Here is a 14,822-nt window from a genome sequence, read left to right on the forward strand (position 1 = left end):
GTAAAGCGGATGCTCTAGCGAAAATGGGGTCGCAACAAGATGTTGTGTTGTTAGGATCCACCCCCTTGAAATCCAAGAGATTCCTAGTATCCCAGAGATAGAAATTATGCAAGTGGATGAAGCTCCCAAGGAAATATGGATGACGCCCATTCTGTCCTACATCCACAAGGGAACACTCCCTGAGGATAAGTTTAAGGCTCGTCGACTCCGCTATCAGGCTGCAAGGTATGTGATATATGACGAAGTTCTGTACAAGAGAGGGTTCAATCAACCGTTGCTTAGATGTGTTGACGAAGAAGAAGGAAATTACATCTTAAGGGAAGTACATGAGGGAATTTGTGGCAATCACCTGGGGGTAGCTCGTTGGCGATGAAAGTTTTACGCCAAGGGTATTATTGGCCCACAATGAAAGAGGATGCTACAAATTTTGTCAGGGCATGTGATCGCTGCCAGCGTTTTGCAAACTACTCGTCTATGCCGGTGACGCTCTTGACGCCTATGGCAAGCCCATGGTCATTCGCCATGTGGGGAATTGATCTTATCGGAGAATTACCTAAAGCTAAAGGGGACGTCAAGTATGCAGTGGTTGCGGTCGATTACTTTACTAAATGGGCGCAAGCTATGCCGTTGGCTACTATCACCGCAAAGAAAATCAGAGATTTTGTTTTAAACTCCATCGTGTGTAGGTTTGGAATCCCTTACAAGCTTGTCTCTGACAACAGAAAGCAGTTTGATAGCAAGAAGCTGCGACAACTATGTTAGGAGTTGAAAATTAAGAAGGAGTTTATAGCGGTCTATCATCCTCAAAACAATGGGCAGACAGAAGCTGTTAATAAAATAATAAAGCATACCCTTAAAACCAAACTGGAAGAACGCAAAGAAAATTGGCCTGAAGAACTCCCGAAGGTTATGTGGTCATACAACATTACACCACGATCTACTACGGGAGAAACTCCGTTCATGCTGACTTACGGCTATGAAGCTATGGTCCCCGTGGAAGTTGGTTGGGGATCGTTTCGCAGAGACCGTTACACAGAGGAAGATGCTGAGGTTAATCAAAGGCTTTATTTGGATCTCTTGGAGGAGACAAGGGAAAATTCTCAGCTAAGGCTCGTAGCGTATCAGCAACGTGCCGCAAGGTATTATAACAAGAAGGTAAATGGACAATTTCTGAAGGTGGGAGATTTGGTACTTAGGAAGGTGATGCCCAATACGAAGAACCCCCAACATGGAGTGTTTGAAGCTAATTGGGAAGGACCATACAGAATAAAGGCCATCATGTGGAAAGGGACTTATCACCTTGAAAATATGGAAGGGAAGCTGGTTCCGCTAGCATGGAACGCGGAACATCTTCGAAAGTATTACCAGTAAGGCGCGGCTTTGGCCCCTTACGTACCTCTTTTATTATATATTTAGGGCTATGCCCGGATTATAGGCTAGAATTAAATAAATTCCTCCTAGCCTAGGGGGGTAGTGCATGTACTACTTACCTTAAAACTAGTTGAAGGGTCATTTTTTCGAAATAATTTCCCCACGGAGCATAGTAGCCGTGGGACTGGTGCACTTTTGACACCAGGGCGCATTATAAATGAAAATTTTGAATTTTTCCAAAAGTTATTTGCTTGGTTTGCTTGGTTGCATGACGCGTCCTAGCCATAGGGTGCACCCTGAGTGATAGTTCTATACAAATGTTAATTGAAATAGTGGTTGTCAAAAGGAATAACAAAACTCAAGTAAAAATGGAACTAAGACGTGTACTATTTCCAAGGACGCGCCCAAGTTATCTTGGTTGATGCTCTTTCAGTTGAATGTTTCTTTAATTTTGACAAAACATAACTAAAAAAGGAAGACAAGTCCTTACTAAGGACGCGTCCTGCTTGAGGGATGAAGAATTTTTTTGAGATAAAGGTTAGGCGCGTCAAAATATTAGGACGCGTCCCATTGTGCTTTGTGCCTTAACTAAATACACAAGTACATCATAGTGCCATGCTCATGTACTTTCCAAAACAAACAAAGACACGTTCAACTAGACATGACGCACCCACAACGGACATTTGCTTGACCTGTGATAGTAGAAAAGATAACAACAATATTTCAAAGGTGACGCGTCCTCAACACAAGACGCACCCATATAAATGACAGGATAGAATACTTAAGTAAAAATCTGCATGATTAAGGCAGAGAAACTTCATAAAAAGTGCAAGTGAATAAAGTTCAAAAATAGTCATTACAATTTGCAAGGCTTCAAGGGGCCCGCACCCTTAAAGTAGTTTAAGTAAAGTACATAAAAAACATAGGACGCGTCCGAGGCAGGAGGCGCGTCCTGAGGCTTGTCTTGGTCGTTCGCAGGGGGGTTGAGTCTGAAGCGGAGTAGGAGCAGGGGACGCGTCCTCTTACTCTAAGCCCAGAAAAATTCTCTTGATTTTGATAGAATCTGCGGCCCTGATCCTGAAATCATTAACCCATATCTGGGTGTCTGCATCAAACTTTGAAAAGGTATACTCTGGGTAATTTGCAATAAACCCAGAGCACCACTCTTCAAACCCAGCCGCGAAACCATTTTGGTAAACCAATTTTTTCTCCTCGGTCCATCCATGCAGCCTGTCATCGTTTAGAGTGTCAAGCTCCAGCTGTATGGTGGAGTTCAGAGTAATTACACTATCCATTGTTTTCTCCAGAGAGGAGACACTACCTTCCAACACGGCCTTCTCCCCTTGAAGACGCGCCTTCTCCTCCTCCAGGCGTTTAATCTCAGCATCCTTCTCTTGGACAAGCAGGTTAATGTATTTTTTCAGAGATTTAACCTTGTCTTCAGCCTGGCTCTTTGCAGTGTCAGTGGCAGCAAGACGCGCCCTGAGACTTGCAGCCATATTAGCACTTTGCCCAGCGTGCAAGTGAAGCTCAGCTGCAGCCCTCACCATAGCCTCTTTTGTCTGCTGCTATGTCCTGAAGGTCCAGCCTCTGACTTCGTCCTCGGTAAAATCGCCAGCTGAGGACGCGCCCAGGTATCGAAGCACAAAGGATTGATCGTCTGGCACTACTTTCTGACGTTTGGAGGGCGCATCCTCCTCCTTCTCAGGAATGTCTAGCACAGTAGTGTCAATTATTTTTGGTGGAGGAGAAGGAGTTACAGCAGGAGTGGGGTTTTTTGCCTTCAGATCAGACTTTGCAGGGGCCTGTTTCCTGGCCCTTAGCTTTTTGGAAGCTCCAATAGCAAATCCTTTGGGAAGGGAGGCCATATCTGTGATATAAACATGAAAAGGTGTCAGTGAAATAAAGAAGACGCGTTCAGATTAGAGGACGCGCCCATATTATAATATCAAGATTATAATTGCATACAGTTAAAAACAGGAAAGTGCATGGAAATATGTCGAGTAAAACATATGTAAAAATATGTAAATGCGTGAAAATATGACAAGGAAAGTGTATGAGACATGAATAATGCGTGTATGTGTCAGGTAAGAAAAGGATGATGCATCCTAAATATATTACGCGCCCTACCTAAGGACATACTGGCTATAACTAGTTATGGGAAAATCATGAGTTATGGGAATATGGTGCAGATCCCAAATGACTAAAAGAGGACGCGCCCGGAGAATAAGACGCGCCCAAAACAGAGATTAGTGTGCAGGAAACACCCGTAAAACTTTGTAAGTTATGGGTACAAAAAGAAAGACAAACGTTAACATGACGCGTCAAAGGGTCATGACGCGCCCTACAAATGTATGTAAATTAATATTTTTACATTATGAGGAGCTAATTTTGTAGCTTTGGACGCGTCATCTCTCATTTAAACTTACCTTGTTCTAAGTCGAATTGCTTACTAATGTCAATCTCGACCACCTCTGCGGCGCTGAGGCCCCTAGCTTTTTCTGAGGCTGTGAGAACAGGTTTGTCGTTATGAAATTCGCGGAACTTGCAGATAGAGCCAACCCGGGCAGATAACGCGCGAAAATAAAAATTCCTGGATATTTTCAGAAAATGAGGAAATTCCTTAAAAAAATTCTGAAAAATATGAATATTTTTAGAAAATAAGGGAATAATTCCTGAAAATTAAGGAAAAAATCCAAGATATTAGGGAAAATTCCAGAAATTAAGGAAAGAATCCCATAATTAAGAGAAAATTCCAGAAAATTAAGGAAAAAATCCTAGAATTAAGGGAAAATCTCAGAATTAAGGGAAAATTCCTGGAAATAAATAGGAATAAAGGAAAATCATTGTAAATGTGTAGGTCGCTCCACACTTTACACAAAAACGATACCCTATAAGGGAACGAATTGAGGTTGTCTTCCGTGATCATGTCCTTGAGGTTAAAGTGCTTCTCTGCATAATGAAGAACTTTATCTGCCCTCTTTTTTCTTTTCCCTGATAGTTCCTTCTGAACTCTTTTGTCTAGAGATAAAAGATAGTAATAATTTGTTAAAGGGGAAGGGAAAAGTTTGTTAAAAAAAGTGGGAGGACGCGCCCCCTCAAGAGGACGCGTCCAGTGTATAAGGACATGCTTTGGGAATCACTTCCTTGGTTCTAGGTTGAAACGAACTCGGGATCTCTTGACGTCATAGATATAGAAGAAAGGTTCCTTCCGATCCCTCTCGTGGCTGATCTTGCCTTCATTAAATCCCTTGTTATTCAGCCACTTGTTGACTACGAAGAAATGATAACCAGGAACTGATTTTCTTATGCTGTTAAAAAAGCTGAATTCCTTCATGGAGGGCGCGCCCAGACTGAGGTTGTGGTACATCATGTACAAAGCCCAGGCTAGTTTGTATCAGTTTGGAGACAATTGGATCGGGGCAACGTCATACCACTTCAAGATTTTTTTGATGTATGGGTGCAAGGGCGCGCCCACGCCTAGAGAAATCAATTTTGGTGTAAGTACCATTTTAGGGATCCTTTGGTTCCCAATGTTGAAGATGTGTGGCCTCATGGTCCGAAGGGGGCGCGCCCAAATGCCTTCCATGTCGTAATATTTCATGTGCCACTGGATCTCCAAGTCGGTTGCCGTAGAATCAAGAGCTACGCATGCCAGCTTACCTTCTTGTTTCCTTCTGGCATTTTTCTCTGCCTCAGTTAGGGCACCAAGCCTTGCCCAGTCACAATCCACTTCAACATCGGAAGGTTCCCAGTGTTCCAGGGGAGAATCAGATTTCTGGGGGGACACGGGATATGTCTTGGGGTCTGGAACCCTCCTTTCAAATTCGCTTACACTAAAAGGGGACGCGTCCTGAGAATAGACCGCGCCTTGGGAAGCTGACGCGTCCTGAGAAGGGGACGCGTCCTTGTCTGAAACAGCTATTCGTCGGGGCTGTTGGCTGGTGGTGGGTATAATCTCATCATCTATCCAATCTTCGATGACGACCCTTGCATGGAGAATTGGAGTTCTTTGCCTTTTAATTCCCTTCTTTTTCATTCTTGAGCTTATGGGGACATGATCCATAGAATCAGACATTATAGTGTTCTTTGATTTGAGGGAGTCGAAGACGCGTCTTTCTCCTTCAAGAAAGGGACTCGTCCTGTGAAATTCAGGAAAATCGGGTTTGAAAGAGATTAAGTGTGGGGAGTAGATCCCAAGGCGTTTATTGAGAACCTTGAATGGATGGAAAGGTGATGAAGATGACGCGTCCTCCAGCTGCAAAAGAAGGAATAAACATTTGAGGATGCTTCCACAAAAAATAGAGAAAGAAAAATGAATGAGTGATGATGAAGAAGGAAGATACTAGAGACATTCGAGGACTCGTCCTAGGAATCTATCGTGTGGGATACACTACGAAGACGCGTCCTAGTAAAGTGTTGCCCCTATGCGGCCTTTGGTTAAAACGACTAAAACATACGTCTTAAAAAAGGAACATAAGACGCGCCCAGACGGGTAGACGCGTCCTATGTGGTTGCAATGCAATAGAATTTTAACCGGTTGTTAACAGTTTGGGGAAATCCAATTGAAATCTTAGAAACATGTAACTAGAGAATCAAGGAAGCTAAATATGGTATTTTTACATATACATACACATATACATACAAGAAAATGAATAAAAATTCATAGAAGCATGAGGTATATGAACAATTTTTTGCTCGTTCTAGTCGATTTGCTCGGTGAAATTAAGAGATAATGGAAGATTTGCATACCTCGTAAGTTGGGGGTTGGATTAAGCTAGAGAAATCGAGTAATGGCAGGTGGAATCGTCGAGTTCTTGGACTTAACTTCTTGCAGCGGCGGTAATGGCGGTTTTGAGAGAGAGAAAGGAGGATGGTGATAGTGATATGATGTGACAAGGGTATTTATAGGAAAGTAGGTGGATGACGTGGGCATCAGTTGTCACGCAACAGTAAGTTGTGAATGGAAACCATGGGCGCGTCTAGGAGTTAGGGTGCGTCCTACTGTTTTGCAAGGGGGCAATCCAAATTTTGCTTACGGTTTTAAGTAAAATTCCAATTTTGTTTTCAACTGCAAATGAAATTTGGGGGGTAGTTGTTATACCCAAAATTTGGCATTGGATTGACTCGGGTCAAATGCGGGCTAATTACAGTCAAACTCGGTATTGCATTGTAGAAGGTAAGGAACCGTCCAGGCACAGAGGACGCGCCTGCTTGTGAGGAGTTGTGTTACAGTCTGGTAATGACGGAGCGTGGGGAGTGCATGGTCAGGGAAGGACGCGCCCAAGCTATGTGGACGCATCAATGATTATGAAAGTGCTTGGCACATGAGATCTTGTGGTAATGGATGCTGTAGGACACACCTGTCTTGACCATGACGCGCCATAGAAAGTGGAATGTTGTGCATGATGGTTTTTGAGGAGACGGTGCAAGTCTCATGAAGGTGAGGGCGCGCCCAATGTGTTAGAACGCGTCCTGTGATTGGTCTATGTGTTCTCAATGGTGACTTCAGGGCAAAGCTTGCATGGAGAGGAGCAATGGAGGTTGTTTTTACTAATGTATTTGTTACAGGTACTCTTTGAAGAATTCCTTCCTTGAGACGGTCAAGGAGGGGGATGTCCGTGAAAAACTTGAAGGCCTCCAGGGGTATGCCTGATGATTGAAGGCCTCCTCCTGTATTCAACGGGTGTCCTCGTTGGGGATGCGGGGTTAAATTTGGTGTGTGCTTTGGGAACTCTGTTCTTGAATTTAACGGGTGTCCTCGTTGGAAAACTTTGGAGTCATCCTGCACTTTGCACCCAAGAGCTTGGGATCACCTGTCCTGTTATTTGGTGGGTTATCCTCATTCGGGGGACAGAGATGCGTCCGGCACTTGGGGTGAACCGTGGCTATACCTGCGTCTGTACATCAAGGGAGATAGCTGTAGCGGAGTGTTATCCTTGTGCAGGGAGATGCACTATCCGTGAAATCCTGCGATTACGGACGAGCCTTGGGCCTTCGCGGTTGGGCCTCATAGTTGGACATTCCTAAAGCTAGCGGGAGATGGACTTTGGATGGGCTTCTACCGGACCTAGGAATAAGAAGTCTAAGCCCATTAGATTTCTTGTTCTACGAGAACTACATCAGGCTTGATCCCTATATAAAGGGTACGTAGACACATTGAGAGGGTAAGAAGTTGAGAGCTGATAAGAGAGCCACCACTTACTCTGATCAATCTCAGCCTAAAATAACCACAAACCACCACACACCGCTTGATTATCCGGCAAAGAACCACCATCACAGATCTTAGTTCCGGCGAGAAACCTCAATCTTTGTTGTTACCAGATTCCTCCGTCAACAGACTGAATTCTTTTGTTACCTTGTTCATGCGTGGCATTTGAACATGATGGTAGATGGACTGGTTACGAAAATCAAATATTTGGATCATCCAACAATTAGTCCTTTTGAGCATATACTTTAAATAAGTGATCTTACTTTTATTTTAATTATTTGGATTTTTTCTCTCCAGGCATTAATGTGTTGTCTAAACTTCCGAAACCATCATGCATGATTTTCGTTTAGATGATAAACTTTATTGTATGAAAAAACTCCTTTATTTCTTATTTGTATCTCGGTACAATCTATGTTCGAGATTGCATATCTCTCCGACAAAAAAAGAATATGATTTACTCAATTTAAAATTTTAAATTTAGGTGTACTTAGTAAAAAAATTATAAAATGTTTCAAAATTGATGATATTTAATTTAGGTTTTAAAAATCTAGAATATTCAATCTAAATTTTATATAATCTTGATATTTATAATAGATTATAATTTATGAGATTGTATAAAATAAATTGTCATCACTACATTATTTTATCATGCTTGTATTTAAAAGAAAATCACTGGTTTAAATTTTATTATAAAATATAAATAATTTAATGTGTGGAATGAGATTTAGATTATTAATAAATTAGAAAAAATGTGCTAATTTTGTTTGGTTTAAAAATGCTTGAATATATATAAGGGGTAGCAAATTTTTATTCTACATTCTGTCGTTATATAGAAAAGAAATATGTAACAGTGTTTCAGTTTGGTATGTTAAATTTCTCATTTTTTATTTTTGACAAGATGAAACAATTTCATTAATAAAATTTTGAAATACAATAAGAGTATATCATTTACTGTTCGTAGTTATTGTTATGTATTTATGTATGTTCATGAACCATATTTAGATGATGGTACTTTATTGAAGATTTAGTTGACACTAGGTTTTAAGTGTTATCCATGCATGGAACTCGAAAATAAAAGGTAGTTTAACCTATTTCTAAATATACTTTTTTTTTCTCCGAATATTGGTAAACCTGGTGTTGAATTTCTCGGTTGAGTTGTAAGCATGAATATTGATTTTATTGAGAATTTTATAAAACAAGTGTGCCTAAATCTGTAGAACGGATAAAATAAATGAGTATGGGACAGAATAAATATATCATTGTTTGGTGTTCAAGGCATATGTTATAAATATGTTGGCGGAATGGAGGCGTGCACAACAACAATAGAAGCAGGGTGGTATGAATGCAAGAGGACCAATAGCGGTTTAAAAATGGGAGAAACTTGTAGCTAGGTGAGTTAAAGCCAATTTTGATGCTGAATTGTTTGATGACATGGGTAGCATTGGTATGAGTTATGTAATCCGAGATACATAGGGGAGATTTATCATGGCTGCGAGTAGATGAAGTAAATGTATGGTTCCACCTCGAGAAGCAGAGGCATTATGATTGAAAGAAGCATTGTCATGGATGAAAAATAAGGGTCCTGTAAAGTGCATATTCGAGAACGATTCTCAAGTCCTAGCTCAAGCTTGGGGATTGTATTGATTTGTTTCAACACTTTGATGAAGTGTTAGTGTTTTTTACACATAGATCTGTGTATGGCGCGACCCATGCATTAGGAAATGTGGCTCGTCTTATGTCAGATTTTCAGGAATGGCAGGACCATGTCCTCGAGTTTTGATCATGTGATTGTTTTAGGACGTTTATGAGAAATGCAAGTACTTTATTCGTAAAAAAAAATATCTGCTGAGCTTATCAATACGTTGGAGAAGTATGACAATCCTACTCCGAGCTTGTGCTATTTCGAGACTTTTTTTTAAACACGCTATTTCGAGTATATGCATGATCTTAATAAATTTTGCATAAAGTCAGGGCACTTGTCCACCATATTTTTTTTACATAACTTTTCAACCTAGTTCAACACAACTTTGAGTAAGGAATTAGATAATATTATAACATTTGAAGAACGTGAATTTGGTGTCCTTCATTAAAGAATAAACGACCTTACATATTCGAAGAGGCGGGTTGTGTGTATATTATGCAGGTGATGCTAATTTATTTACTTTTATGATTTCTCCTATTCGATTCATTGATCTAAAAAATCAAAATTTTCGAGAGTATAATGTAATTTCTATTGAGAAATGTTTTGTTCCGACGCAAAAATATTCATAACTTTCAAGTGTGAATTCGACACAATTTACCACTAAAAGGCCTTCCCCAAGACCAAAACACTAATTCACAAATATTTTCCGTATCAATGTTTGCAAAGATCTACCAATTGAGTTTAACTATTTCGAGCTACAAGCGGGACAATATTCTGTTATTTGGGAACTGAGTATGCTTGTGATTTTCTTTTGGCTAATTATATAAAAGGGTGAGGACAACACATTGCTCATTATGCCTAGGGGTGCACATTGCGCATTGTGCCTGACTCGTATAGATTATGGATATATTTGAAGAAAATGTTGCGCACTATCAGAAATAATCAAATTTTAAATATCAACACGATATGATTATATATGTGTTTTATGATATACTCTGTAGAGCTGGAATCCAATATATAAATGAGGCACCAATCAACTTTTCTACTTCTCATGATATTGATCTTACAAGAGGATCTCCCTTGCGCGAATATGGTAAAGTGGTGTTCATATACATAAGGTAACGTAAAATCCCATATCAAAAACAATATGAATATATGGGGCCTTTATATATACAAGTCGACAACTAATGTATATCAAAATACTAGGTTTTTTGGGCTGACATATGGTGGGTTGCTGAATCCGGTATGCATTCGGTTGTGGGTTTGAATGTTATAAATGATATTAGAGCCAGGTTTAAATCAGTTAGTATTATCCCGCAATGGATATAGAGTTACGATCTCAGTCCTATGGGCTATCCGTTCAGGCCTGACGAGGATGTTAGGAGTTTAAATATGGAAATTTGTAACACACCAAACCCACATCGATAAGATATGTGTTCCGTTTATAAGGGAGAGTACTGCTACCATGTGCACCAACAAATCATGATCTTTTGGGAGCCTCTGGTGGGCTTGTTGTTTACCCAAGTTATCTGCATTTGGGCCTGTATGTTTCAGCTTATTTCAGAATTGAAGTCCGGATTTGACCCGATTTAAAAAAAAAACTCTGAACTTGACCTGGGCTGTCACGTAATATAACACCCCAGTCTCACATCGATAAAATTTAAGAATTATGTTCGGTTTATAATGGAAAATACGACCACTACTATGTGCACCAACAAATTATGATCTTTTAGAGCATGTGGCGGGCTTGTTGTTTACCCAAATTGGATGCATTTGGGCCAGTAGACTTCTGCTTATTCTACACTCTAAATCGGGACTTGACCCGATTTTCGAAAAAACTCGAAATTTGACCCGGGTTATTACATATATTATTAGAGCTGACTCTCGAAAGTTTGACTCGTCAAGTTGCCAGAGACGGGGACATGAATGCAGGTGGTATTATCCCACAATGGACATAGATCCAGAGGCGGGGACACGAATCCACATGTTATTATCCCACAATGGCCGGATATAGACGATCCTGACATATGGGTTATCCGTTCAGGCTTGACGAGGACGTTAGGAGTTTAAGTGGGGGAGTTTGTAGCATCTCAATCCTACATCGATAAGATTTAGGAATTCTGTTCAGTTTATGGTTTTTGTAACACTTAATTTTAACACGTTCAAATTTTTTGTTTTTGACGTTGTTGGGTTTGTTAAAACAACACAAAAACTTATGAATAAAAATGTAATGACCATTAATTTAGTTGAATATGTATTTAAATTGATACAATTTACAATTTAACGTGATCCGGTATGACGATGCAATTTGTTGCTAAATATGTATGTATGTGAACATATAAAATTTATAATTAAACGTGATCTATTGTCACCATCCGGTTTATCGTGGTTTTATCTCGCGAACGTATAACATAATTTGTTTTACCTTATATTATCGATCTTGTGTCAATCCAAACTATCACAACACTATTTTATTTTAATTTATGAGATAACTCAAATGACTAAGAATTTATCTTATTTAAGTGGAAGGATTCAATTCTCGCTCAGGTCATTTATTTTAATAGATACTAATTTGTAAGAATATAAATTATATTTATATAAAAAAATATTAACTTAACTCCAACAAAAAATGTTTTGTGATTAACACCCAAAAGAAAAACAAATCCATTGAAAATAATCTTTTACAGCGTCACTAATTCTTAACGGCACTGTAAATTACTGACACAAACCGGAACAAAAACACAAGCTATACACACAAAGCTCTGTAAGTAACAAAAAAATTCAGGGAAGATGATGGTGGATCTGAGCTCATTTTCCGATGAGAATTTCGATGCGAAGAAATGGATAAACAATGCTTGTCAATCACGTCATCCTCAAGATCCATTGGACAATCATTTAGTAGATCTGGAGATGAAGCTTCAAATGATCTCCGAAGAGATCTCCGCTTCGCTCGAGGAGCAAAGCGCCGCCGCGCTCCTCCGTGTGCCTCGCGCTTCGCGAGACGTTATTCGTCTCCGTGACGATGCGTTGTCGCTTCGTCAATCGGTGGCTTCGATCATTCAGAAGCTCAAAAAGGTGTGTTATTGTGTTAAATCATGTATTATTGGTTCAATTGTACATAATGTTTAGCTCTCCATTGCACTTGCTGTCAATTTTATGAAAAAAATTTATACGATTAGTGACATTCGGCTCATAATGTTCCATATATGGAGTAATGGAGAATAGTTTAAGAGCGAGACTAAACGTGTTGTCACCTAATGTAGTGTGAGAACGCGTGAGAACAATTGTCGTGCACTTTTGTATACAGCCTACATTGTTCTGTAAATTTTAAACGTTCATAACGTAATATGTTAGAAGTGTAACTGATCTCACCTGAGCTTGAGAGTTGAGAAATGATTTTGAGTTTGATATAATGTGAATTAGGAGATTAGAAATTTATTTTGTCCCTGAATTATTTGTTTCGATCAAATAGTGATAGGAATAGACTGATCATGCTAGAGGTCATAATGTGTTTGTTTCCGTATCAATGTTTGTATTGAGCTTATGTCTAGTTCTAAGTTGCAAGTTATAGTTTTGTGTGATATGAATATGTATGAATTAGTTTAGTCTGTACTAGAGTTTGTAGTGTCGAACAGGCTGAGTTAGTAATGTAGAGATTGATGTGTGATAACTAAGGTATAATGTGTGTGTGTGTATTGTGTATATGTATTTACTTTATTATTACTCTTCTGTCACAGTTTTGAGCAAATTTAGTGTGAAAATGTATTTATTTATGTCTCCTACTTTTTAGTATGGCACACAATTGAAAAATGATTTAGATGGCTTGATATGTGGTAATTGAATCAGAATTTTCAGGTATAATATGTTTGTATGTATTAAATTGTTGCAGGCAGAGGGTTCTTCAGCAGAATCTATTGCTACGCTTTCGAAAGTTGATACAGTCAAGCGAAGAATGGAAGCAGCTTATGAAACTTTGCAGGTTTTGGTTTTTTATGCTGCTGCCTTGCTTTATACAATTCAGTTAACTATTTTTTTGTATCGTTCTTGTATTGATATTGCTACAAATTGGTTCTTGTTATTCACTTCTAAATAGGATGCTGCTGGGTTAACTCAATTGAGTTCAACTGTGGAGGATGTGTTTGCCAGTGGTGATCTTCCACGTGCTGCTGAGACCTTGGCAAATATGAGGCATTGCTTATCTGCTGTCGGGCAGGTAATATTTGACTTAAATTGGTGGCATATAGTTCGTCTTTGTAATGCCAAAGAATGAGATGGATTGATTTGTCTTCCAGGTTGCTGAATTTGCCAATATTAGGAAGCAGCTTGAGGTCTTAGAAGACAGATTAGACAATATGGTTCAGCCTCTCTTGACTGATGCACTAAACAATAGAAAGGTAACACTTTTCCTGTTGAGACGGTAGTAAGAAAAAAATAGCTCTTTACTATCTTATCAATTTATGTGATATTCATTCTAATGTTGATCAAATTGTGCAAGTTTAATCATCCTTCCTTTGTTACTGCGTAGACTGAAGTCGCTCAAAATTATCGTGGAATCCTCATTCGCATAGGAAGATTTAAGTCTTTAGAGATGTACTATGCCAAAGTTCACCTAAAGCCCTTAAAGCAGCTGTGGGAAGATTTTGATTCTCGGCAACAAACTAATGTGATACCAAGAGAAAAAAATGAATCTCTTTCGCTTTTAAGTTGGTTACCGAGTTTTTATGATGAATTGCTTCTATATTTAGAGCAAGAGTGGAAGTGGTATGGTTCGTATTTGAACATTAATTCATCTACTTCAAAAACTAACATGATTCAATTTTAGCAGTTCACCACCTATACACAGATATTCAAAGTCATTACACACACGCGAGCGCGTACACACACGCACATATGTAGAAACTTTTAAGGCTATTTTATAGTTCAGGCACTCGGCGGTAAAGTTAAACAGCTTTCTTACTTGCATACTATTATTTCCGAGAATTTTAAAATGAAAAATTGTTTCGCTCATTTTCTGCCGGCCTTTGTTATTTTGATACCAAAAAATTAACGGTTCACATATGTTTATAAACACGACATCCTGACATTCTACTTCCAAGGAACATACAAATTTATTTTTCGCATCCCAACAATACTAGATTGAACCTGCTCTGGTAATGTAAGACTAAACTTCTTTAAAAAAATAGCGATGAAAGAATATCAGCTCATAGTTATCATGACTATGACAGAAATATGAGGGAAAGGATTGTTACCTTCTCTATACAGATATTTCAAAGCACACATTAAAGTGCATCTATTGTATTGGGTTTTACCCTTACAGTAATTGATCCCTGACTTTCTACAATCTCAACTTCAGGTCAATACTTGCTTTTCCAGAAGATTACAAGACTCTTGTGCCAAAGCTGCTACATGAGCTAATGGCAACTGTTGGTGGAAATTTTGTATCGCGCCTCAATCTAGCAACTTCTGAAGTTGTCCCGGAAACAAAAGCATTGGCGAAAGGTAAAACTATGATTTATTGTTCATAATATTATGTTCCCAATATTTCATATGTATTGTTTATTTTGTTTATCCCCATTATGTTATTGAGATGGAAATCTA

General features: G+C 39.1%; 2 protein-coding genes across 2 annotated transcripts in view; both read left to right on the top strand.

The window, feature by feature from the left end:
• Positions 1 to 984: 984 nt before the first annotated feature.
• LOC141692017 (uncharacterized) lies at positions 985 to 1,371 on the top strand. The gene has a single exon (XM_074496762.1). The coding sequence runs from the start codon at positions 985 to 987 to the stop codon at positions 1,369 to 1,371; it is 387 nt and encodes a 128-aa protein (XP_074352863.1).
• Positions 1,372 to 11,962: 10,591 nt separating this feature from the next.
• The window catches only part of LOC141689998 (conserved oligomeric Golgi complex subunit 7), a 10,974-nt gene continuing 8,114 nt past the window's right edge, over positions 11,963 to 14,822 (top strand). Inside the window, exons 1-6 of the mRNA XM_074494560.1 lie at positions 11,963 to 12,299; positions 13,114 to 13,203; positions 13,318 to 13,437; positions 13,517 to 13,618; positions 13,750 to 13,985; positions 14,578 to 14,723. Coding sequence (XP_074350661.1) covers positions 12,015 to 12,299; positions 13,114 to 13,203; positions 13,318 to 13,437; positions 13,517 to 13,618; positions 13,750 to 13,985; positions 14,578 to 14,723 — 979 coding nt within the window. The 5' untranslated portion in view covers positions 11,963 to 12,014. The remainder of the gene's footprint in view (positions 12,300 to 13,113; positions 13,204 to 13,317; positions 13,438 to 13,516; positions 13,619 to 13,749; positions 13,986 to 14,577; positions 14,724 to 14,822) is intronic.

The sequence above is a fragment of the Apium graveolens genome, chromosome 10 (genome assembly GCF_009905375.1).
Source record: "Apium graveolens cultivar Ventura chromosome 10, ASM990537v1, whole genome shotgun sequence".
NCBI classification, from domain to species: Eukaryota; Viridiplantae; Streptophyta; class Magnoliopsida; order Apiales; family Apiaceae; genus Apium; species Apium graveolens.